The 25,302-nt window shown below is 31.2% G+C and overlaps 2 protein-coding genes across 4 annotated transcripts; both read left to right on the forward strand.

The window, feature by feature from the left end:
• Positions 1–961: 961 nt before the first annotated feature.
• On the forward strand, positions 962–8,601 carry LOC134686607 (heat shock 70 kDa protein 12B-like). Of its 2 annotated transcripts, none has more exons than XM_063546280.1 (5): positions 962–1,070; positions 1,489–1,774; positions 5,475–5,693; positions 6,518–6,653; positions 7,374–8,601. In XM_063546280.1, coding segments are annotated over exons 1-5 (1,635 nt in total). In that variant the 5' UTR covers positions 962–1,068; the 3' UTR covers positions 8,366–8,601. The 2 variants fall into 2 exon arrangements, with proteins under 2 accessions (XP_063402350.1, XP_063402351.1); XM_063546281.1 differs by having other exon boundaries at positions 973–1,138.
• A 5,469-nt stretch (positions 8,602–14,070) lies between these two features.
• LOC134686608 (heat shock 70 kDa protein 12B-like) lies at positions 14,071–22,129 on the forward strand. Of its 2 annotated transcripts, XM_063546284.1 has the most exons (5): positions 14,071–14,192; positions 14,622–14,898; positions 16,745–16,963; positions 17,424–17,559; positions 20,176–22,129. In XM_063546284.1, the coding sequence occupies exons 2-5, from the start codon at positions 14,623–14,625 to the stop codon at positions 20,727–20,729; spliced, it is 1,185 nt and encodes a 394-aa protein (XP_063402354.1). In that variant the 5' UTR covers positions 14,071–14,192; position 14,622; the 3' UTR covers positions 20,730–22,129. The 2 variants fall into 2 exon arrangements, with proteins under 2 accessions (XP_063402354.1, XP_063402353.1); XM_063546283.1 differs by lacking the exon at positions 14,071–14,192 and having other exon boundaries at positions 14,514–14,898.
• Positions 22,130–25,302: the final 3,173 nt, after the last annotated feature.

The following is a 25,302-nucleotide window of genomic DNA, read 5'->3' on the forward strand; positions in this document are numbered from 1 at the left end:
CGTTATTTACGAAAGAAAGTCTCAAATCAAATCAGCACACAATCAACAGAAGCAGGGTTTGTTTTATATAGAATGATAAAATAATGTACAATAGGACATTAAATTGCAAGAAATGACGGTAATTCTAATGAATCTATCTTGTATGACCTGAAGTGGAACTTTCCTTATATATCATGTACTGTGTTACGACGCTAGATACAAACTGACGTAGAAAAGAAACACCCGACCATCGAAAGCTTTATTATGTAGAGCCTAGGTGGTCAGTGGTCTAGCACTTCGGGCCTGGTGCAAGGCGATTTGGTGCCACGATATATCAGTAACAGGAGATCGAGACAGGGTAGAACAAATTATTTGCATCGGCAAATTGTCAGATCTAACATTGTTGGGCAGGTACTTAACAACAGATGACTGATATTCAATATATATTATATCTAAAACTAGACTTGTGGGATTAATGCCAAAAAAAGGTTGCTCTATTTAAAAGTTTAACTTAGTGTATTGCCATCTATCATGATGATATATTGACTAGTATATAAATAATTAAAGTCTTATTTTGTCCGGTTGTCGTCTGATTGGCGTACATAAAATATGAGACTTCACATATCACCAACTACATGATAGTAATAATTAACATGTTCCAAAATTTGATAAAGTTAGCTTTTAAAATTTAAATCTTTAAACAATTGCTTTATTTTTTATTTTTTTGTAGGGGGTTGAACTGAAAATATTCAAAAATAATTTTTCAACAAGGAATAAACATGATATATTAGTAATCAGTGCACCGACGAATCAATTGAAAAACGGTGTGATCAATATTTTATATACTTATTACCTAACTAAAGTCTGCAATGTGATTTTTATGCAAAAGTTAACCGTGATTACATGATAAATATAGCACATTATATTCCGGGTCTAATTATATCCTTTATTTTTTTTACTGAAAATACACAGTTCAAAAAAGAGAAAATAAAAGTAAAATTCGATAACAGTTTGTGAGAAGCAAAGAGTTTATATAACCTAATTGTTAGAAGTAAGGATTTAGGTAGCAACTACGAAAATTCTGGCAAGATGTAAGCTAAACTTTTGGTACTTTATAGGACAACGAAATCAATAGTTTGTTAATTTGAAAACGTTGAAGGTAAGGAATCGATTATACTAGATATAATGTTAAAAACAATACTCACAATGACTAAAAATACATAAAAGTTCAATTTCACAATCATTTTGATTACTGTTTCTTATCACACGATATGCAGATAGACATTTTAAATAATATGACACATAGACAAAAGACAAATTTAATTTTGAAAGCTTAACAAAAGTTTTACCAGGAAACAGAAGCAATATAATATTGGCGCACGCTCTGTTTTCTATATATGTATATGATGATGAATGTGTGTGGGTGCGTGTGTATGTTTTGTATGCGATGAAATGATATTAAATCGAAATTCAAATTTAATTGATAATGATGACTTTACAAAATTACAGGATGAGTTCTAGTAAGCTGTTAGTAGTTGCTATTGATTTTGGTACGACGTACAGTGGATATGCTTTCTCTTACATAAGTCAAAGGGAGAAAGTGTACACATATAATTGGAGTAAAGGTATCACACAGACTCCTAAAACCCCAACCAGCATTTTGTTTACGCCTAGGAAGGACTTTCGTTCCTTTGGTTATGAAGCAGAAGAAGAGTACGCAAGGCTATCACAGCTTAAGGAGAACAGAGAGTGGTACTTCTTCAAACGGTTTAAACTAACACTGTACAAAAATGAAGTAAGAAAGTTATAGAAAACAGATATATACAAACGACAAAGACTTTTCAGCAAGATTTCAGCAAAACAAATGCTACCAAATTAGGCGAAACAATGAATGATATAACGCTTTGTCAATATACTATATTTGTGCTAGTGTATATCATCTTTAAGTATTAATGCCAACTAGAAATCGATATAGTCGGTCCAAAAACTCCTCATTTCATAGGTATAGTTTTAAAGCTTTTCCGGTATGAATGATTATTTTCTACCTTTTCAACTTTTGGCGTTTGAAGCTTTGAAAAATGTTGTTCTTTAACTTAATGCTTAGCCGTGTCAAATTTTTTCTAGATCTGTCTACATCAGTCTCACAACCAAATATCAAGAGTAAAATAACGATCGCAACCTGCAATGGAAATTCAAAACGACAAGTCCTTTATAAAATGGTGCAATCAAAAGCGCAACACATCTAACGAATGGATAACAACTGTCATATTCTTGACTTGGTATTGTGGATTTAACCTGGATTTGTAGTTAGTTAAACCTCTCACTTATGCATAAATTACATTATACTGACATCAATGTGTGAGCAAACAAAACAATCATAAAAGATAAAAAAAAAAGTCAAATATAGGGAAAAAGTAGTCAACATTGTAAGATAATTTGTATCACTATTAACAGAAAAACAAACAAAAAACATCAAAAAACTGTGTCCATAAAGGAACACAAAATGGCATAAAGACAAAGTGAATCAGCAAAAAATTAAAGACAATAATTCAAAGTTGAACATTAATTAAAACAATATGAATACCACTATTTTTTTTTATATTTGTATTTAAAAGTAAAGATAAAAAATCTACTATTAAATTCATATGATTTAAAGTATAATACAACTACTAGTAAATGCATAGTATTTATTGTCAAGATAGGAAAATACATAAAATAACACCATGACGAACTCGATCCCAATTTTATATTTCTGTACGTGTTTATAAATGAAAAAAAAAACATTTTATTTATGTAGTTTTTGTTTAAACGTCGATAAAATCATGTGACGCGCAGTTTATATTTCGTTTGTATGTCCTAGTGAACTGTCGTAAATTCATGGGAGATGTCCGTTGATATTCAGCTGTTTACATGTTGTAATATACTGAAAGACTTTAAAAACGCAACACTCATTTTGTTGTTTATATTTATGAAATCTTGTGTGATTCTCTTACAATAATTTTCATGCTTATCATACTTCTTTCTCTTTACAAAAAATCAAAATCTGACTTACCTGTGGTTATTGAACATATCGAATTTAAAAAAAATAAAAAATTTGGAACCCATGAAAGATTGTTTCAGTTTTATTTATGCTTTGTGAAACAGTTCTTTCAATTCTTTGCCTCACTCAAACCAGTTAGAAATGGTTGCATCTCCAGTTTGCCAAGACTGAGAAATAAAAAAAAATGAATCAGCCCTTAAGAATACTGCAAACAAGAAAATATAAACGTGATGCAACCATACTCGTCTGACTGTCCTTCCAACAACGTTACAAGTATACAATATTTGTTGCTGACAATCAATGAAGTGATCAACGTGTAGTGACAATGAAACGTCAACAGAATTTTATTATGTCGTACGGCCGCAACGCCAACTGCTAATCAAATTGCGTACAGATTGCGAAAGCCAAATTGCGTACAGATTCATGCCATAAATATTTCACGTCAAATGAACTGCCAAAGAATCGACTGAAGGAAAATCTTTAAAGCCCTCAAGTTCCAACTGCATGATTGCCAAAACAAATCAATGGGTTTAACAAATGCAAAATCAGAAGGCGTTTAACAGAACCAAAACATTTCAGACAGAATTTGTTGACCTTTCTGACAACCATTTTGGCGTTTTTAACATGCAGTCATCGCTTTTGACGCACATTCATTCAAAAATAACAAAATGATAATCTAGTGTTGCGTTTCTTTAGTCGGTAGGTATATATTGTAATATTCATTTATGTATTTATCTATCATGATAGTTCGTGCATTTATTTGTACTGTATTCCTATCACGCGGTACTTTTGATAAAAAAATATTTTTTTGGGTAGCCATAACACTAAGTTCAACCCCTACAAAGTCAGCAACATGACAATTGTTTCAAATAAAAAACAATCTGTATTTTGACGTTTGTTTTATGCATTTGAGTTTATCTGTTGCTTCTATTGTTTTCCTGTATTAGTTTACCTCCGTTTTAATTGGTAACCCATATTTGTTTTCTCTTAGTCGATTTGTGACTATCGAACGGTTGTATACTACTGCTGCCATTTTTGTCGAGCCTTCGACTTAATTAAGTCGAAAAGGCGAGACTAAGCGATCCTACATTCCGTCGTCGTCGTTGTCGTCGGCGGCGTCCATAAATATTCACTCTGTGGTTAAAGTTTTTCAAATTTTAATAACTTTCTTAAACCATCTTGGGTTTGTACCAAACTTAGACAGAAGCTTATGTATGATGAGAAAATAGTATCCAGAAGTAAATTTTGTAAAAAGATAACTCCATTTTTTCTGTATTTTACTTTTAAATGGACTTAGATTTTCTTCCAGTTAACATTACATAGAGTCTGCAGTTAGAGTTTTCAAAACATTTATTAGATTCATTAACTATCCTAGATTTTTCCCAAGCTTGGACAGGTGCTTCTTACAATCATATGATAGTATCAAGAGGAATATATTTTATTGATATTTTACCTCATTTTTGTTGAGCCTGTGATTTACAGCAAAAGTAGGCGAGACACTTGGTTCGGCGGAACCCTTGTAAATTTTTAATGTACTTACTGGATCCATTCATATTTTGAACTGATAACATAAATGTGACTTTCAAACACCCGTCTTTCACTTTTATTACATTCCCCAACCTTACCTTCAGAAATATGTTAGTTTTCTATCATTTAAAACAAGTGATCGAGGCAGTCATAAGGAAGTTATCTCCTTTAAAATTAGCATCTCTTAGTTCAACGTACTGACGTGTCATACATTGAATGTATCTTATTTTAGAATTACTTAAAGTTATAAGAAACCTCAAATAAAAAAAAAATAATGCATATGTTTTTTATAACTCAATGGATAGTTTTCATTATAAAACTTATGTACATATGCTTTTTTCTGAAGAAAAATCTTTAATTTATTCATATTTAGAAAAAAGTTTACTTTATTTTAATTGCTTGCTTCCAGCAAGCAATTCCCCCGACATATTTTCCGTATGCAAAGTGACCTCTGTGTGACCCACCTCGTAAAAATCCGGTGATCATAATACGCTTGGATGTCATTAAAATAAACTATTATCTGAATTTACATGTTAAACACGTGCTCAATTTCCATGCTTTTTGTTGATTTTATGTCGATTGTTGACAAACAGGTTACAATCGTTAAACTTCGGATTCAAAACACGAACTTTAATTACCTGCCATATTTTCACACCAACACTGGCCGATTGAAAAAAAATTGACGATTATACGAAATTTACACGAAAAAAAAAGAGAAATTCGTGCACAGAAGACTAAGTTTATGATGTTTGTATGGATTGGTTCAAGAATTGGAAGAACATTATTTTTCACCGGTCACTCGTTTCTTATGACTTTAAATCAAATTGATTTGTTGTTTAATAATTGTACGATAAAAGGTGACCTTATGTGACTTAATGTGGAATTCTACTGCAATTCTAAAGATGGCATAAAATTCATTTTTTTCCAGGATTTAAACGAAAAAACGAATATCAGAGATTGCACTGACAAAGACATGCTAGCCATTGAAGTGTTTAGTGGTGGAATACATTATTTGAAAGACCATTTGCTCACTCATTTTAAAGAACGTATTCCACATTTGCGTGAAGGTGATATCCACTGGGTACTTACAGTTCCTGCGATCTGGGACGAGGCTGCTAAAAAGTTTATGCGCAAATCCGCTGAAAAGGTATGTTATTTATGTGAATCCATGTAATCAACAGATTTATGTTGGTCATTTGCTTGTCTTTCTGAAAGCAAAACAAACTGATTTCAAAGGTTACGATAAAAAAGACGGATATGTAATTTGTTATGTTGGAATTTCCGACTGATTATTTATATTCTTCAAAGTGAGTCGCATTGAATCAACAGCCTAATATAGAGATTTAAACAGATATTCTGAAACAAGACATGGTTGTTTTTTAACATGAAAAGGATCCACTATTTAGACCAGACCAGACACCTGTCTGTTTTTAATTTGCTATGTTTATTTGCGTACTATTGTATCTCTTTTGGTATTTTTTAGCCATTTTTGCCAGTTTATTGTGGAATTTTGCATCTCTTTTTCAGCACTTACAAAGGTTTTTGTATGCAATACTACTCATAGAATGTTGTTGTGATTGGCCTATATCAAAGCTGTATACAATAACGTGTCGGTCCACTTTCTAAATCTAGAGATATTGTGCATTGTTGAATATGTCTCTAGTATATATAAGACTTTTATCTTGTATTATCCAACCTATTTTTATTCTTACTTTTTATTCCAAACTTGGTTTTGCTGAAAGCAGCATCCCATGATAGATGACATTCTGAAAATTCAGTTATTTTTTTAACATCAAAATTAAATTAAAAAACGATTCTAGTTCAGCAAGTAATGTTTATATTGTTTAATTTTACAAAAAAAAACACCAAAATATGGAAAGTAAAAACAAATAAAGCTCAACATTTTGTTAAATTCTATAAGAAATAAATATTCACATTTTTTTTCCAAGAGCTATTTTTTTTAAACTTTAGGCTGGCATACCGGGAAGCAGATTAACATTAGCATTGGAACCAGAATGCGCTGCACTTTACTGTCAGTTAGGTGATCCTAGATCAGGTCTTTCACCGATGAAACCTGGTGCCAAGTTTTTACTGTTAGACTGTGGAGGTAGGTATAAAAATTATCTAATTTCCAAAACCTGAAAGAACATTATGTAATTTGATAAATTATTCGAAGTTTTATAATTATATAACATTTTGTGTTATGTGTTTGTTGTACAGCATTACATATGGAACAGAAGAGTCAATTGCTTTGACGAAAATACATTTACAGAAGCAAGAGGAGAAGAATTTGAAAAATGTCATACAGATGTTTTTATTGGCAAATAATAAAAATTAAATAACAGATTTGCTGCATCTTAAGTTTTTTCCTCGGTTTGATAAATTCTGCCAATGAAAGAAATGAAAAGATAAGGAAAACATTACCAACAAAAGAAGACTAGAAAACTAAAGGAATAATACACAACAATAAACAAACATCTGAAGAAAACCAAAAAAAAAAGCAGTCCCAAATTTATGCCGAATTAAGGGTTCGTAACGAACACCTTACGCTGTTGTACTCATATTCGATATTTGTTTAAAGTCAAGCATACATAAGCAAACAATCAATTGAAAAGCGAACTAATCTAATGACAAAGGGCAAATTTGTGCATAAAAACAAATTCAATGACTTCTTATCTATAGCCGTTATAAAAAAATATGATCAATAAAAAAAAAATATATGATCATTTCAAGAGCAGTAGCAGAAAAACAAAATCAATGATTTACATTCATCAGCAGGGCTATGTGGTGGTATAAGCTAAATTAAGATATGTCACTGTATTTTCAGGGGGCACTGTTGATATTACAGTTCATGAAGTACGCTATGAAAATTCTCTGAAAGAAATACACAGAGCCTCTGGAGGACCGTGGGGTGGAATAAAAGTTGATGACGCCTTTCAGGAACATTTACTAGAGTTGTTTGGGTTTGATCGTATAGCTTCACTCCCAAAACATGAAGTCATAGAGTTGGAAAGAAGTTTTGAGTTACTGAAGAAAAATGTAAACACAGAAGATAAAACTTACCATATGCAACTTCCTTTAATCTTACGTCAGTCAGCAGAGCCTGGAACACTTGTTGCTGGAAAACTGCGTCTTAGTTCTAGAGTAGTTAAGGCTTTTTTTGAGAGGCCAACTGAACATATATGCCGCAAAATTCAAGAAATATTACTCTCCTTGAGACAACTCGACTTGGATACCATACTTTTGGTTGGAGGATTTGCTGAAAGCAAGTTACTCCAAGAAAAAGTTCAATTGAAATTTCCAACATTGAAAGTGTTAAAACCGAATGAACCGAGTGCAGCTGTCATTAAAGGTGCTGTTGAATTCGGTCATTGTCCAGAGAAGGTTCGTTTCCGTATGTCTCCTTATACATATGGTGTTGATACAGTTGCCCCTTTCCGTCATGGGAAAGATCCTTTCAGTAAGTATAGGGAAATTAATGGTGAGGCGTATTGCGACGATATTTTTCACGTTCATGTGAAGAAAAACCAGTCGGTTGAAACAGACACTGAAATATCAAACGAAGACTACAACCCAATGACACAAGGACAAACAGATATGAACTTCAAAGTTGCAACTTCCGATTCATTAAGCCCCACATATATCGATGACCCGGGAAACAGAATCATAGGGAGCTTTGATGTTCAAATCCCTCATGCATTTGCCAGTTTACAAAGATATGTCAATGTAAAGATGATATTTCGCGGTACCGAAATTGAAGTTGAGGCAAAAGATGCACATACTAAGCAAAAATATAAGTCTGCATTTAGATTTAACTAACCTGTCTTTCACCTATAACATATGTTATTTTCAAAATATTGACATAAGTGACTAATACTGTATTGAATAGAACAAAAATATACTTAAAACAAAAGAAAATAAATTATAAAAGAAAACGAAGAAACTGCTTTAAGTAATTTGCGCTGTTATTTGCTGTCTTACCTGTGTACGACCACGGCTCGATTTATTGATTAATATTTTTGAAATATAAATTTCAGTTTTAAACAGTTTGTCAGTCGTTTCACGGAATTCAATTAAAGAAAAGTTTGATTTTGTGTACGCCTGATGACAATAATCAACCTTGTAAATTAATGAAAGAAACGATGGATAAAATATGTTGTTTAAAGACTTAGGCTTACATCAACTATCAAAATAAAACCCATACTTGTGTTTTCATCATCAGATCATTTCATATATGTAAACATTAATTGAATAATTTGTGTCTTACTTGTGTCAATAATCTGACTTATTAGCAATATATCGTTTAAGATAAGAATACATTAGTAAGAATAACGGTCATGAATTGATTGACTTTAAGTCTGAATAATGTGTCATAGTGACTTGTGTTCATGAAGTATGTTATTTTTTTTTTAAAATATCTAGCACGTTGACACTTCGACTAAGCAAGCCGACCTAGTTCAAAGCAGGGTTCATATTCATATTGAAATGATCATTATATGTTCTCATGATATATATGTGCAATATGTAAATGAACTTGCATTATCAACGCGTCATCATTTTTTATTCTTCTTTTCAGTTTTGAAGAGCAATGTTAAGATGTGTCATTATAAAATTCTTTATTTCTTTCTTCGATATGATTGCCGAATCCTTTATGTTCACATTTGAAACAACATACAACTACTCTAGAATATCATTTATTATTTGAATTGAAACATGTTTAAATTCTGTTTGAGTTTTTTTAAAAATTATGAAAAAAACCCCAACAATGACAAAAAAAGGAAATATACGTTTTTTTTAAAACATTATCGATTTTGCAGTATATTTTTATCTTTAAATTCAATTGAATTAGGACCAGCTTTATCATTTTGTTTTGCTTCGGTAAGAAGTTGTAGAATATACAAATGTTTTAAGCAGCAGGATACATACTAACCAATAACATTTGTGTCTAATGGATGACATGCTATATTGTTGAAAAAAATAATAGCTGCCGTTATAAATGAAATTTATCATGATCTTGCTGCAAAGATCTAGATAAGTAGTTATAAATTCTAGTATCATTAAATACTACTTAATGATGTAATGTATAGTAGCAATCCGGAGAACACCAAACTTAAACAATACACCAGTAGACGTAGATCTGCAGGTTGTACTTTGTTTCTCAAACCAAGCCTCTTTTGAGGAGATATGTACTACCCATAGATAATTTGATTTGTTGACATACTGGTTCCTATATATGATCTCTATTTTTCATCTCATAGAGACATAATCTTGGACTGTTACCAGTATAAACACATACTATTGCGGTGATAAATGAATTAAAAGGTAGGCAAAAATTAAAGGTAGAGATAGTGCACAATTTTAGCATATATTAAGTTATAAAACTCTAACAAGTTCAGGGCATACAAATGTGGAAAATATGCCGCACAGCCCTATGTTTTGATCTTTGAATAAAACAAAAGGGCATATCAATTTTCTGTTCTAGGATAAAAAAAAAGTTCACAAAACTTCATAGTAAAAGTGAAGCTTAAGTAACAGAAATGCATCCTATGTAGGGTAAAAACTATGATAACTTAGCATATAATCACAGTTTACAGTATGGTTTTCAGGAGCCCCGAATTAAAAATAAATTCATAATATAAGCAAATTTGTAATTCAAATTGTTTACAAGTTGCTTATATCTACTCTTTTCAGTCATTACAACTTATTGATACTTCCTAGATATTATTGGTGGGGTATTTTTGTCCTGTTGATAACCCAAAATGTAGGCCATAACACCTAATTGTGTTTTTTTGTGACCACGGCATAAAAAAGTACAAGCTAGAATTACAAAAAGATCTCAATAGAACTTACAATAAAAATAAGAAAGGAAATGGGGAATGTGTCAAAGCGACAAAAATACGACCATAGAGCAGACAACAGCCGCAGGCCACCAATGTGATTTCAAATGCGAGAAACTCCCGCACTCGTAGGCGTCCTTTAGCTGTCACCTTAAACATATGAATACTCGTACATTTATAATTGACGTCATACTAAACTCCGAATTATACGCAAGAAACTAAGATTGAAAAATCATACAAGACTAGCAAAGGCCAACGGCATCTGACTTGGGACAGGCGCAAAATTGCAGCGGGGTTAAACATGTTTATGAGATCTCAACCCTCCCCCTATACCTCTAGCCAATGAAGAAAAGTAAACGCATAACAATACGCACATTAAATTCAGTTCAAGAGAAGTCCGAGTCCGATACCAGAAGATATAAAAGAAAATAAATAAAATGACAATATTACATATATATCAACAGACTACTAGCAGTTAACTGACATGCCAGCTCCAGACCTCAATTAAACTGATTGAAAGATTATGTCTTCATCATATGAATATCAGGCATAATCCCTCCCGTTAGGGGTTAAGTGTCATACTATCATAAAATATACGAAAAGAACATAACCCTTGTCATGCCAACACATTTTCTTTTTTAAATAACTATGTTTAGTTTCGATGCAAAGACCTTATAAGTGAATCAATATTAAAGCCAAAATATGCAATCTTTAATCACCTGACAACAGTATTGTAACTATATCCCTTATAAAATAAGTGTGTTAAAAGGTTTTGTAAGCTTTTGAGGTAAATACTGACATTTTTGTGCTTTGTAAAGAATATTACCATAAAAAAGTGGTTGTGAAATACCTAAATGTATAAGATGTTTGCATGTTGATTTATATTTACGAATTATTTCCTTATACCGATGATAAAATTTAGTAAATATTTTGACTAGTTTGTGATATCGAAAACCCTAGTGTAATAATTTTTTAGTTATACCTAATTTTCTCATACAATAGTATGTTCTATCCTGAATATATACTAGATATTCTACATTGCTAGATATAATTTGGGAAATGTTAGGCCCAGGGGCAAAAACCAGAGAAAAATGCTTACCCCCTCCTCACGGGTCATACAACAGATTATTTATTTTGTAAATGCATTGATTTTATTATTTTCAAGGTCTTTTATATAGAAAGCAATATTTGTGCTTGGCTATTATGCAAAAATCATATGCAAACTGTTTTTTCAATCAATCTTTTAGCAAATTCATACACCAGCTTGGTACCTTCATGCATATAACTTTCGTAAATATGGCTTTGTTTAAACACTATATATAACATGTATTAGCTAAATTATGTTAGGTATATGGCTAGAGATGATTCTTTTGAGAAGAATTCTAGATTTGAGACAGAAATTGCGAACTTTCATTGACAACTTGCAGTAAAATGTGGACTGGAGACAGAAGCAGGACTAGATACTTTTTATAATCTTGAATGTTGGAATGATTTACTACTAAACATTACAATTTTAATATTCTCAAATGCTCTTAATTCGTTATCCGAATAGTTTCAAACAGGTTCTAGACAGTTCATGTCAGAAAACATGCACAAAGGGCGTCCTGGCAATAATTAAAGTCTTGTTTTCAAATTCTTGAAAACATTGAAACAGCGATATCGGTATAAAAGTGTACCCTAAAACGAAAATAAGAGTATATACTAAACGATTTTTAAAAGGCTATAATTCTGATAAATAAGAATTGTTTTAGGAAAAGTGTTCTGAGAGAGTTTTTTTATTTGAATAAATTTTTGTATAGGTTGCACGTTAAAAATCATTCATCAAACAACGTCTATTTTGGGGTGATATATGATATAAACTTCATACTAAAAGTAACACAGTTTTAGCCCCAAAGGATGTTCATAAGGAAAATTGCGTTTTGTATCTTAAACGAAATGCATACGGGAAATATCAACCTTGTTTATCTCTATATACAGCCATCAACAAATGTCACAACACATACAGCTTGATCTGAAGAATACTCGACTATTAACAAATAAGGAATGTCTAAGATATTCTAATATCAAACTAAGAGTACTCGATAACGCCATGTCAAGAAAAACACTGTATTAAAATAGATGTTATACTTTTTTGTTACAAAAAGAGTAGATATTTGAAGAAAATTTTAAACTGTCCGAGAGGATTTAGACAATCCCTGTAGTTTAAATATGGGATTTCAGTTATGCCTTTTGGTGTCTATTTTCTACCCTTACACATAATATTAGTTAATATTTATTTTTAGTTTAAATGATTCTTTAGAAAGTTTTATTTGCTACAGCTTGTATATAGCCTCAAGTTTCTACTGTGATGCAAACGGTAAATGTGCCCGATATACTTGACCATGCTTTGTATTAATTTGACTTGTTTACACAATTTGTAATGCAATTCTGGAATTAAAAGTTTTCAATTTATTTAATATCTCGGCTCTTTCATTTTAAATAGGTCCGTCTTTTATATGCATTGAGTACGACGATACATTTTCACTTTTGTACATGGTGTACTCGTACTCAAAACGAATTTTGAAAAAATGTTTACTTCCGTACTATATGTACATGAACCCGTACCATCACAATTATTACATTTGAACTTACCTGTGTTCGTTGTTTTATTTAACGCCACTTTGTCCCAGGTAGGAGTTGTTTTATTGACTCTTTTCTTCGTCTTTTCTATTATCTATACATTTGATATATGACTCAATATGAAACTATTATCTGGGTCAAAATAGCATGAAAAAAAATAACGTACAGAGGTTATCTAGAAACAATAATTTTGTTGTTATGAGGACGGAAATAGTTTTGACATTCGAGTTTCTGAAGAGTGCATGAAAGATCATAACAGACATTTAAGATTACGAAAATTAATTCCGCATCTTAAAGATATAAGTATGAATGAATTAATCGAAACTTTTTACTCGCATTGTAGCTAGGAGAGATATGATAAACATACACATTAGAGAATGAAAATGCTAAGTATAGTAATTAAAACACAAACTAGATCTATAGTTATATATATGTCAAGTCAACACAATTCGGTTTAAGACAACGTACACACATTGATAGTAAAGAAAACAGTTCATTGGTTTTATCAATTATCTGAGAGAGAAAAAACAGTGTAACACTGTGGATAGCTAATTTTGGAATGAAATACCTTGCGCCGTTCAAAAAGTCAACCAGTGCAGCAGCCAATAACAATCTCGCCGCGGTTAATATTGTAAATTTAAGATCAATGTTTATATAAAAAGATGAAATAACAAAAGGTGAAGATAATAGACATGAAAGGATTGAACATGTTATCATGACCTGTCGAAAAAACGTACATGGATTGGAATTAAATTTAAGTAAATTTGAATAGGGTGATGTTATTGATTGAAATCGATCTAGAATTAAGACAATTTATTCAGATAATAATCCACCATACCTATTTTAGATCAACATAAATTTTATAGAAGTTGCCAGATGTTTAACATGAAATTGTACTATACTGTATGACATAACCATTTAATGTAAATGTATTTGTGGTAACATAAATTGTCTTTTGTATATTGTAAAAATATCATTTAAAAAGACCTTACAAATATTTGAATTGATTACACTATACTTCAAACAAGAAATTTGAAAGACTACTAAAATACTTCCTTCTTGGTAAGCGGACTGGTTTACACTCAACTAGGTTATCTGTTTCATAAACATAGCAAAATTTGATTAATTTTTTGTACCAAACTATTTATTGCATAATTGAAGAGTTACGTTATCAATACACTGACAGTTACGTAAGTAGATTCGTACTATATTATCATAAAGACTACAAAGATACTAGTTGATTGAAAATTCTCGTAATGATTATTTGTTTTATATTTTTATCTGTTGCTATTATATATGTATATGTATAGCTATGATTTATATGTTGTTATGTTACTACATGTAAAGGCAACAGTTGTATGCCGCTGTTATAAGTAAAACATCGATAGAATGATAGAAACCATATCCGGGCTACAAACTAAATCTTGGGACACACATCAACTATAAGAGGAAAACACTTAAGTGATCATTGTCAATACAGTTTGTGTAATGCGGTATATACTTTTTTCGAGTCTTTGTGTGTGTGATAGGAATATTTACTGAACATACAAGAATCGTTGGAAATATCATTTACATGAATTAATTGTGTGGAATGTTTTTTCTTCTCATTTGTACTTCAGAATGAGTTCTAGTAAGCTAATAGTTGCTTTGATTGACATTGGTACTACGTACAGTGGATATGCTTTCTCTAGTACCGGCCAAAAAGAAAAGGTGTATACATATAACTGGAATACAGCTTCTTTTAAAAATTCGACAAGTATTCTCTTTTCACCAGGAAGAGATTTCCATTCCTTTGGTTACAAAGCAGAACAACATTTTGCAATGCTATCACATACAGGAGAAAATAGAGATTGGTACTTCTTCAAAATGTTCAGATTTTTACTAAACAAACATGAGGTAGCTAAATAGTTTTTTCTTTTCTTTTGTATAATGATAAAAAATATTTCATTCAACCATTTCTTATATATAAATGCCTAGGTCGCATACTAAGGGACCCCTGTATTTTAACAGCATCACTTGACCAGGGGAAAAAATCAAATGAATGTATACTTACAATAGTTTGACATACATGTATTTATAAAACCAATACCATTTATTTTACCTGATAAGCACACTGTATAATACATAATAATTTTCGTATATCCGGTTCACTGAACAAACATGTGTAGATTTAAACTTGAAAAAAATATATATGTGATGAGAAAACTGAGTTATAGCTTGAACTAGACATTATTAATGTGATTGACCAAAAAATGAATTGTTCTGTAATATACATATGGATTATAAACAAAGGATAAAACACATGTGGTTAGTGCTAATGTATTACGAATCATGATTATTTTTTGTATGCATAAGATATATGGAACGCTGCATGTCATCATTCTCATCAATTCGTCCGTCTTAAACTTTAGTCAATTACAGATCAGGTTACATCCTAATTGAAACTGGGCTTTTTTTTTGATACACTTGACTTTGTATATTGCTTTGCGTCAGTAGGGGTGACATGACTTTTGGTATTCACGAGAAGCAATTAATAGAATGTAATCTAATTATCCATTACAACAAAAGGATCCACAACAAAGATTTATCACCTCGAAAACAGATATAGATGTTAAATTAGAATAATAACAGAATTTGAATCCTTAGAGAAAACAAAAACACCTTCATTCAAGGATTTAAATCATTGTACACTTATTTCAATCGTTTCAATTCATGATAAAACCTTTGGTACTATCTTTTAAAAATGCAACCCCTCGGTCGTTTTAAGGAGTGTATCCATGTGTTGAAATTTGGGCAACTGGAGATTTTATCACTTTTCAGTGCCGATAAAACGATAGCACGACAATTATATAACTTTTCTAATCTAGCATTTTAATCCGTGTTCGGTGTGATAGATCTTTGTAGTGGATCCCTTTGTTGTAACTATTATTTTTGTAACCGTTCATAAGTTACTGTTTACTCTATGCTGCTATGTTTATTGAGCAATGTTGTTTGATGAAATTCGCATGGTCGAGTCTAATACTCATAGAGCAAATATGGCTTTGATTGTAAAATGCAATATTTGGCCAAGAGTTGGAGACAACGACAGTCGACTCTCGTTGTCTCCAACTCATGACTTACATTGTCTTTTACAGTCCACAGCAATAACTGTGATGTTTGAAATAGAAATGTGGAACGGTATCAACTGCAAGTAAACGCCATTTTGTGTTCCTCACTTGTTGTTATTTCCAACTTTGTAGACTAATATTTTATTTTTTTAATTCAAAAGATTTAATTGATGGTTATTTGATTTACCAGTTTTATCCAACGACTTTTTTCAGCAAACAAACAACACAAACATATGAAAGATAAAGAGTATTTTGACTTTCATATTTGAATATGGGCTTTTAAGTTATGTTGCCTTACCTAACAAAAAAGGGCTTTTAACAATCTATCATGAAAGTGTGTACATCATTGATACATTTAAAGGTAGCTGCTACTTTTGTGTTGACATGAAATATCATTGCTCACTTCATATAAAATATTGAATTATTCGAGACACTAAATCTTTTTAAACCTAGGTTTAAATTTCCTTTGTCATATTTGGTGCGTCTGGTGTACACAATTATTAACCTTGATGAGTTTTTGAATCATAGACAGTGGAAATACTCAATCTGTTAAAAGAAAAATGTTCATTGCAAACAGAGAAGACCTAGAAATCTGTATATTTTTAAAAATAATGTTATAGTATCAATTGTTTTAGGATTTAAACGAGAAGACGATGATTCAAGACTATACAGGGAAACAAATGCTAGCTATTAAAGTGTTCAGTGAGGGCATAAAGTTTATGAAAGAGCATTTGTTTACCCATTTTAAAAAGCGTATTCCAAGGCTTATTGATACTGACATTCGTTGGGTTATGACAGTTCCAGCTGTTTGGCACAGTACAAGCCAAAATTTCGTTCGGAAATCAGCAGAAAAGGTATATACTACAAAAGGTTTTTTTTTACTGTAAAAAATATGAATACTCAAAGGAGGGTGGTTTTTACTGGAAAAATCAAAAGTTTACGGGCTATAAAATAACAGTTTTTCAACGATTTTGTAAATATTAACATATAATAGACATTATGTTGACAACCCATTGGTGCCCTTCGGTTGTTTATTGATCTTGGTCGTAATGTTGTCTTTTTGACGCTTTCCCCTTTTCCTTTCTCTGTTTTATAGGAATCAATAATATAACACATTATGACCAAAGAAAGGCAAAAGATAGCAACCACACCAGCTAAACAAGTTTCTCGCTGCATTTAAGACTCATTGGTGGCCTTCGACTGTTGTCTGCTCTATGGTCGGGTTGTTGTCACTCTTTATCACATTCCCAATTTCAATTCTCAATTTTATTAAGTTCTTTTTATGACGTATTGTACTCCTTATTTGTAAACTAGGCTGGAATACCTACGGATCAGTTCAATATAGCTTTGGAACCAGAGTCAGCAGCACAGTATTGCCTGTCAGAATTGCAGAGATCGGAATTGTCACCTGTGCAGTCTGGACAGAAATTTCTTCTTGTAGACTGTGGTTGTGAGTATAACCCTTAAAAGTGAGCAGTTACATGAGATGGTTTTTCATAATTTACTCGTCTTAAACAAATATATCATTTATTATGCTTTACTCACCAATAGAACATAATAACTATAAACTGTTACAAAGATATAACAGAATGTATTATAAAATGTGTAATGCCTTTTTGCAAACAATAAACGTAATATCATTATCATAACAATAAACAACCCTGGTTCGGTAATATTCATTTTGCTCCTAACCTCGTGTATGTTATATTCATAAGTTTTAGCACAATTACAATTCCTATATCAAAATATTCTCAAAATAAGTCTAATTGATTTTACGCACCAGTCTATTTGCCAGTTGTGTTCATGACCATGGAATTAGAAATAAACATGTATGTACTGGCTCCTACATTTTCCTTGAAAATTAATAGCCAGTTAAAAGGAGAATATCATTAATTTATAAGATATTAAATCTTCTAATCATATTTAAACATTTGTAAAGCTAAACCAATAATGTTGTATTGATGAAAAAGTAGTAGGGCAATTAATATAAAAAAGAAGATGTGGTATGATTGCCAATGAGACACAGACATTAACAACTATAGGTCACCGTGCGGCCTTCAACAATGAGCAAAGCCCATACCGCATAGTCAGCTATAAAAGGCCCCGATAAGACAATGTAAAACAATTCAAACGAGAAAACTAACGGCCTTATTTATGTAAAAAAAAATGAACGAAAAACAAATATGTAACACATAAACAAACGAAAACCACTGAATATACAGGCTCCTGACTTGGGACAGGCACATACATAAATAAGGTGGCAGGGTTAAACATGTTAACGGGATCCCAAACCTCCCCCTAACCTACAAAAGCCTTTATTTGGCTTAAAATTACTGTAAATTTAAAAGTTATCATACATATTCTTAAATTACTAAAAACTTGACTAAGGTATAAGGTACTAAGGAAAACAAAACAAATTTGACATCAAAACAGTTAACATGCAACAAATCGTGACCTTATTTGCATATTTTGGTGAGAATATGCCAATAGTAATAATAAAGCATCTGTTAAATTATTTTGTTGTTTCCCGGCTGCGCAGGATGTTTCCACAACGGAAATAAAGATAGACAACTGCATAATTTCTGGGTTTTTTTTCCATCGTTTTGTGCATAAACAGTACATATCATGACGTAATTGTGACGTGATCAGATGAAGATCTTTATGTTTTTTATTTATATTTCTTGACCCATTTACATTTCTTAACATTATGTGCTATCAATATAATGGTTATCAAACATTTTATTTTCTTGGGTCAAAACTAGGCCTGCTCCTTTCCCAAAAAAAACCTATTATATCCATAATTTCAACATATCGTTCTTTGCCCTTGATAGCTTGCTGTTCGGTGTTAGCCAAGGGTTCGTACCTTGACCTATAATGGTTTACTTTTATAAATTGTTTTTTTATGGAGAGTTGTATGGGCAATTTTAAATTTTGTCCGGTTTAGAAACAATCTACATGCGCAGGAGAACATGCATTCCAATCAGCGGTATACCACTGTTGCCTTTATTCATACCAGTAAATGAAAATCAACCTTTTGAATATGTGATTCTTTTAACATTTATAAATGACAATTTGTTTTTTTAAGTTGACATTCGAATAACTATAAATGTTATTTTCTTGCAACGATCATATCTAGTGCACAGGTGGTGTTGCCACGACCTCTGATCCACCCGCATCAGAGAACAACACATTTTCAACAGAATGTTTGCCGTTTATACAAAACGTCTTCTTCAAATCTGATTTTTAGCGAACTGTTGATATTGATAAAGAAAAACTTTTAATCATAATAAAAAACGTTATTGTTATGAAGCATACTCAATGAAACAGAACGTCACTTCATTGTATCAATTCCATTTCATCTAAATGCCAAAAGAGGTAGTTTGTCAAGCATTTCACTCATTATATTGCATTTGTGTAAAATTCATCTTTATTTAAATAACTTGCAGAACTTCCAGTAAGCATTTAGAACCAGTGAACAATTACGGTTTCTGGATGATCGAAAAATGTGACTCTCTAATGTGCCAACCTATAAAAATAATCAAGAACCAAAAAAACTGAAAACGCCATGTATATAAATACCAGAGAAAAAAAACCGACGAAAAGAACAAAAACAAGTCCACCTAATATGGAAACTAAAGACTGGTCAACACAAACAGCATACATCACAGGTGTCCTCAGTTGCTCCAATTTTGTAAACCGACCCTACAAGTGTAGCTATGTTTAAATTTGTAAGAATCTAAAATATTTTTTTTTTTCAATACGCTATGGACAGAAATGAAAAAAATAATCCGGTAGTTTAATTTTAACCAAATGAATCCTCTCCCCCATCCTGGGAAATATACTGATTTTTTGTAGTTTTATTTCCTCACCACATTTCCATTTGTATTTAAATTATTAACAATTATAAATATGTTGTATAAGATGTCAATGTGATTTGACATAATTTCTTTGAAATAACATGCATAGGAAACATAATAGTTCCGCAAAGTCCTTGTTAATTTCGATCAAATGTTCAACTGCAAATAATATCATGCTGATATATTAATTTATAACTATTAATCCTTAGATAGAACGGTTGAATTCACTATCATGGAAGCACGCAATGATAACACAGTCACGAAAATACAGGCAACATCGGGAGGACCTTGGGGTGGAATTCATGTTGACGACGCTTTTCAAGAATACTTGTTGGAAATATTTAGTTATGAATTGCTTGCTTCACTTTCAAGGAATGATATCAATGACTTAGAAATAAATTTTAATGTACTGAAGAAAACAGTTGATATGATCGACAAAATATATAAAATGTGTCTGCCGTTTAGTCTTCGACATGCTGTAAAACCTGAAATGCTGATAGCTGGAAGACTGAAAATAGATTCGAAGGTACTGACAGCATTTTTCGACAAGCCAATCAAAAGAATTTGCAATAATATTCAGGATACCTTATTTTCCTTTAGGTTACATGATACAAGCACGTTAATATTAGTTGGGGAATTTGCAGAAAGCAAAATACTTTACGAAAAAATACAAATCAACTTTCCAAACATTCAAGTTCTAACGCCAAAATATCCAGCTTGCGCTGTCGCTTTAGGTGCTGTTGAAATTGGTCATTGTATTTAGACTCGTAAGAAACTTTATATGTATATGCGTATAATGTTTGAATGACATGGACTTAATTTTTGAAAATTCTGAAAGACAAATATTTTTCATCACCAAAAAGAGATATTCACATGACATGGATGGAAATGCTTCTACTTATCATTTTATTCAAGGAGACAGTAGTTTATCGATATTGAAATCTCGTGAATCAAGATAAAAAATAAAAGCCGATAAACTCACATGACATTCTAAAAAGGAGTGAGACTTGGTACGTCGTTAATCGAATTATATTCAGATGAATCAAATGTGCATTTTGCTAATAACAAAAAGGTCATTTTCAAAAAAGAAACAAACATTGACCAGTATGGAATCGAAGCATAAAACCAACAGATAGCTGGAATGTGCAGGTTGTGTCATTGTGTGGTTAACTTTAACATTCATGAAAACGACGAAAATATACCGTAATTATACTGAATACAACGACTTAATAATATGTAAAATGAGCCGTATACACCATTCCAAACTGATTGATCTATATTAAGAGTCTGTGTTCAAACTGAATAACGACATTTTACCACCTTAGATTGTGATTTACATATACGTCACATGGTCTGTTATTCATCGGTTGTGACCTATTACGGAATATAACTGGTTTTCCAAATATGAAATCGTACTGCTTTACAATCAGTAATAGTTTATGTTCAACTTGAGAAATTTCTATACCCTGTATTTTCGTATTACCTCTAACTTTTATTGCAAAAATCTCTGCACATACTATGAAAAGGTATGGTGATAATGTATCCCCCTGTCTACAGCCTCGTCCAATACCAAAGAACTCTGATAAATTTCCACCCTGAATGACTGCAGAGCTAATATTATTGTAAAGTACTTTTATCCAGTTGATTATGGAATTCCCAAAGTTGAAAAACATCAGAACTGCTAAAAGAAAATCCCAGGATACTGTATCAAAAGCTTTTTCAAAGTCTATCAACTGTAATAAACCAGGTATATCTTTTTCTTCAGTATACTGCAAAATATCATATATAAGTCGGATATTATCTCCCATATAACGCCCACTTATAAAACCAGTTTGATCTAAATTGGTAAGTTTATCTAAAACTTTTTAAAATCTATTTGTGATCACCCCTGACCCAATTTATAAACTGTATTTAATAATGAAATGGGGCGCCAGTTCTTCAGAAAATGGCGTGGCTTGTTATCCTTTGGCAAACATGTGATAATACCTTGCTTTTGAGTGACTGATAATGATCCAATGTGAAATCCATAATTTAGAGATTCTACAATAAAATATTTTAAATCTTTCCATTTTTTTTTTTTAAAACTCAGTCGAAAAACCATCAGATCGAGGAGATTTATTATTTTTCATTTTATGTAATGTTAAACCTGCCTCAGATTTAGTTATCTCCTTCTAAATTATTTTTCTCATCCTCTGTCAATTTTTTCAAAATTTTTTGTTTTTAAATCATTTTCTAACTGTTCAAATTTACAGCCATTTAAACTACAATCCCTATTTTTATAAAGTGTTTCATGAAATACTTTTGTTTCTTTTAAACTATCATTTGCTTTGTTATAATCCTTCCATCTTCTGTTTCGACTTTTGGTAAAGTTTTACTAGTAAATTGTTTTGACTCAAGACCACAAAAATGTTTAGTTGGCTTTTCTCCTTCCTCAATCCATTTTCCCTTGAACGTATTAATTTACCCCTCATCTTTTCTTTCCTTATATCCTCGCGTTCTTGTTTTTGATCTTTTAATTGATTTATTAATTCTGCCTTAAAATTTGCTTATAATGAATACATTTCCCTTTGTAAATTAAGAACCCTTTTATCCTTTTCTTTTTTCTTATAGCTTGCATATGAAATAGTCTTTCCTCTGATTTCCATCAATAAAGTCTCAAGAAATAATTGCTTGTTTATAGTAAGTTGTAAATTTTCATCATAAATTTCATCAATATGTTCCAAATCATAAACATGTGCACACTATTGTTTCTTGACATCAATTATTTTATCTTTAATATTATTAACATATTCTTGATCATATAATAAGGACTTATTGAATTTCCACAGTCCTTTACCTCTTATAAATGGGTTAAACTGTAGCTCTAAAATTACAAAAGAATGATCTGAGCGATAGCTATGTTCAATTTTACAATTTAGTAAATTTGTTAACATATTATCTGTAAAAAGAAAAAAAATCCAACCTAGCCTGTTTAAAGGGCTTCTGTTTTCTCCATGTATATCTATGCAAGTCTGGGAAAAGTTCCCTTAAAGGATCTATAATGTTCAATTGATCTATGATTTCTAAAATTTTATCTCTAGCACTAGGGTTATTTTAAAATATGTGGATAGTTACAATAGTCTATATGAGGATACAATACAAGATTAAAATCACCACATATTATAAAATTTTCATTTCCAAAATCTTCTATAATACACATAATAAGATGGTACAAATTAGGATTATCTGCATTAGGACCATACAATGATAGAAGTGTTACTCTCTCCTTGTCTATAACAATATCTTATGCTAGATAATTACCATTTACATCTTTCTTCTCTTTTAATACTCTAAATTCAAAATTATTATTGAACATTACAGCAACTCCTCTAGAGTTTGAGGAGAAAGATGAAAAATAACACTCATAGCCCCACATGGTCTTAATATTCATTTCACTTTCATTTGTGAAATGTGTATCTTGAATACAATAGATGTTGCATTTTTTAGACTTAATGAAATTAAATACATCTCTTCTCTTTTCAATGTCACCTAGACCTTGACAGTTAACTGATAATATCTTTAAAGAACCCATTCAATTATGAGTAGAAAAAAATGTGAAGTCCAAAAAGAATACAATAAATTAAAAGCAATATTCATCAGATGGGTTATTTGTACTGAAAATGTATCTTGTTTTAACAAAAAAAACAAAAAAGGAAAAAAAATAATTTGAAAAAGTGATGAAATTATGAGATAAAAAATTCTTCCTGTTTTCTGCATACAATGTAATGATTCAGTTTCAATTTTTGCAATATTTTTCTCTGCTAGTTAAATATTCACTCAACTATCTTAATAAATTTTATTTTGTTTGACATAATATATATAAACATCAGAGCAAATTCTAAATAATATACAAACTTTATTAGTAATAATTGGTTTTTTTTAAAAGGTAGCTAAAATTATCTCCCTTCTTTCAGTATTGAGTAGTCTAAAACAACAAAGTACATATATATTTCTTAACCTCCAAAAATTCAGAGTTACTTCCCTTCTCTCAGTCTTCTGTTGATGTCATCATACAACCCATATTTCATTTGGAGACCATTATCAGTTCTGCCATAAATGCCACAGTTGAAATACCACACCTGATCAAACCTTCCACTATCTTCAAGTCTTTTTATAAGAGCCATATTTCTGGTGGTAACATCATCTACAAATTTTACTTTGTTTCTTAGTTCTTTTCTTTTTCTCATTATACTCCTCTTAAGGTCAGTATAAAAACACCTTACGATAAATGGTCGTGGTTCTCGTTGTGCAGGTAAACGATCAATGGCTACAATATCTCGGTCATGCAGTGTTATGTTTAAATCAGACTTTACCAATTGTATAAAATCTTGACGAAGATCTTGCTGTGTCAAATTTTGCTAGATCTGTCTACATCATTCTCACAGCCACATTTTAAGAGTAAAATAACGAACTGCGATGGAAATTCCTGGCTTGGTATGGTGGATTAAACCTGGATTTGTAGCTAGCTAAACCTCTCACTTATATGACATAAATTACATTATACTGACATTAATGTGTGAGCAAACAAAACAATCATAATATGTTAAAAAATGTTAAATATAGGGGAACAGTAGTCAACATTGTAGATAATCTTTATCACTATAAAACAAAAACAACAAAAAAACAACAAAAAAAACTGTGCCAACAAAGGAACACAAAATGGTATAAAGACAGGGTACATCAGCGAAAATGAAAGACAATAATTCAAAATGGAACATTAATTAACACACCACCAATGCTACTATCTTTTTTTTACTATTTTCTATATGTATGTTAAAGTACAGAAAAAAAATCTGCCTTTACATTTCTATAGTTTAAAGCTTTAAATAACTAATAGTAAATGTCCACAGTACGTATTGTCAAGATTGGAAAATACATAAAATAACACCATGACAAACTCGATCCCAATTTTACATTCGTGTGCGTGTTAACATGTATAAATAAAAAAAACATTTATTTATTAAGAAGTTTTTTTAAAGCATCGATCCATTCATGTGACGCGCAGTTTATACTTCGTTTATGGTGTCCAAATGTAATGTCGTGAATTCATAGGAGATGTCTGCATTTTTTTATGCTGCAATTTACATGTTGTGATGTATTGTTATATTCATTCATGTTTTTATCTATCATCAGAGTTCGTGTGGTTTTTTTTAACTGTATTCCTGTCACGTAGTCTTGTCATTTTACTGGTACTTTTAATATAACCATATAAACGAGAGGTTTGGGTAGCCTTAATACTAAGTTCAAACCATAATTTGTTATAAAATGTCATTTACAAAATCAACAAAATGGCAGTT

Source organism: Mytilus trossulus, chromosome 10 (genome assembly GCF_036588685.1).
Source record: "Mytilus trossulus isolate FHL-02 chromosome 10, PNRI_Mtr1.1.1.hap1, whole genome shotgun sequence".
NCBI lineage: Eukaryota > Metazoa > Mollusca > Bivalvia > Mytilida > Mytilidae > Mytilus > Mytilus trossulus.

Coding starts and splice junctions, on each gene's coding strand:
- LOC134686608 (XM_063546284.1), top strand. CDS start 14,623: ATGAGTTCTAGTAAGCTAATAGTTGCTTTGATTGACATTGGTACTACG. Junction 14,899..16,744: donor TTTTACTAAACAAACATGAG/GTAGCTAAATAG, acceptor CAATTGTTTTAG/GATTTAAACGAGAAGACGAT. Junction 16,964..17,423: donor TTCGGAAATCAGCAGAAAAG/GTATATACTACA, acceptor TTTGTAAACTAG/GCTGGAATACCTACGGATCA.
- LOC134686607 (XM_063546280.1), top strand. Junction 1,775..5,474: donor TAACACTGTACAAAAATGAA/GTAAGAAAGTTA, acceptor ATTTTTTTCCAG/GATTTAAACGAAAAAACGAA. Junction 5,694..6,517: donor TGCGCAAATCCGCTGAAAAG/GTATGTTATTTA, acceptor TTTAAACTTTAG/GCTGGCATACCGGGAAGCAG.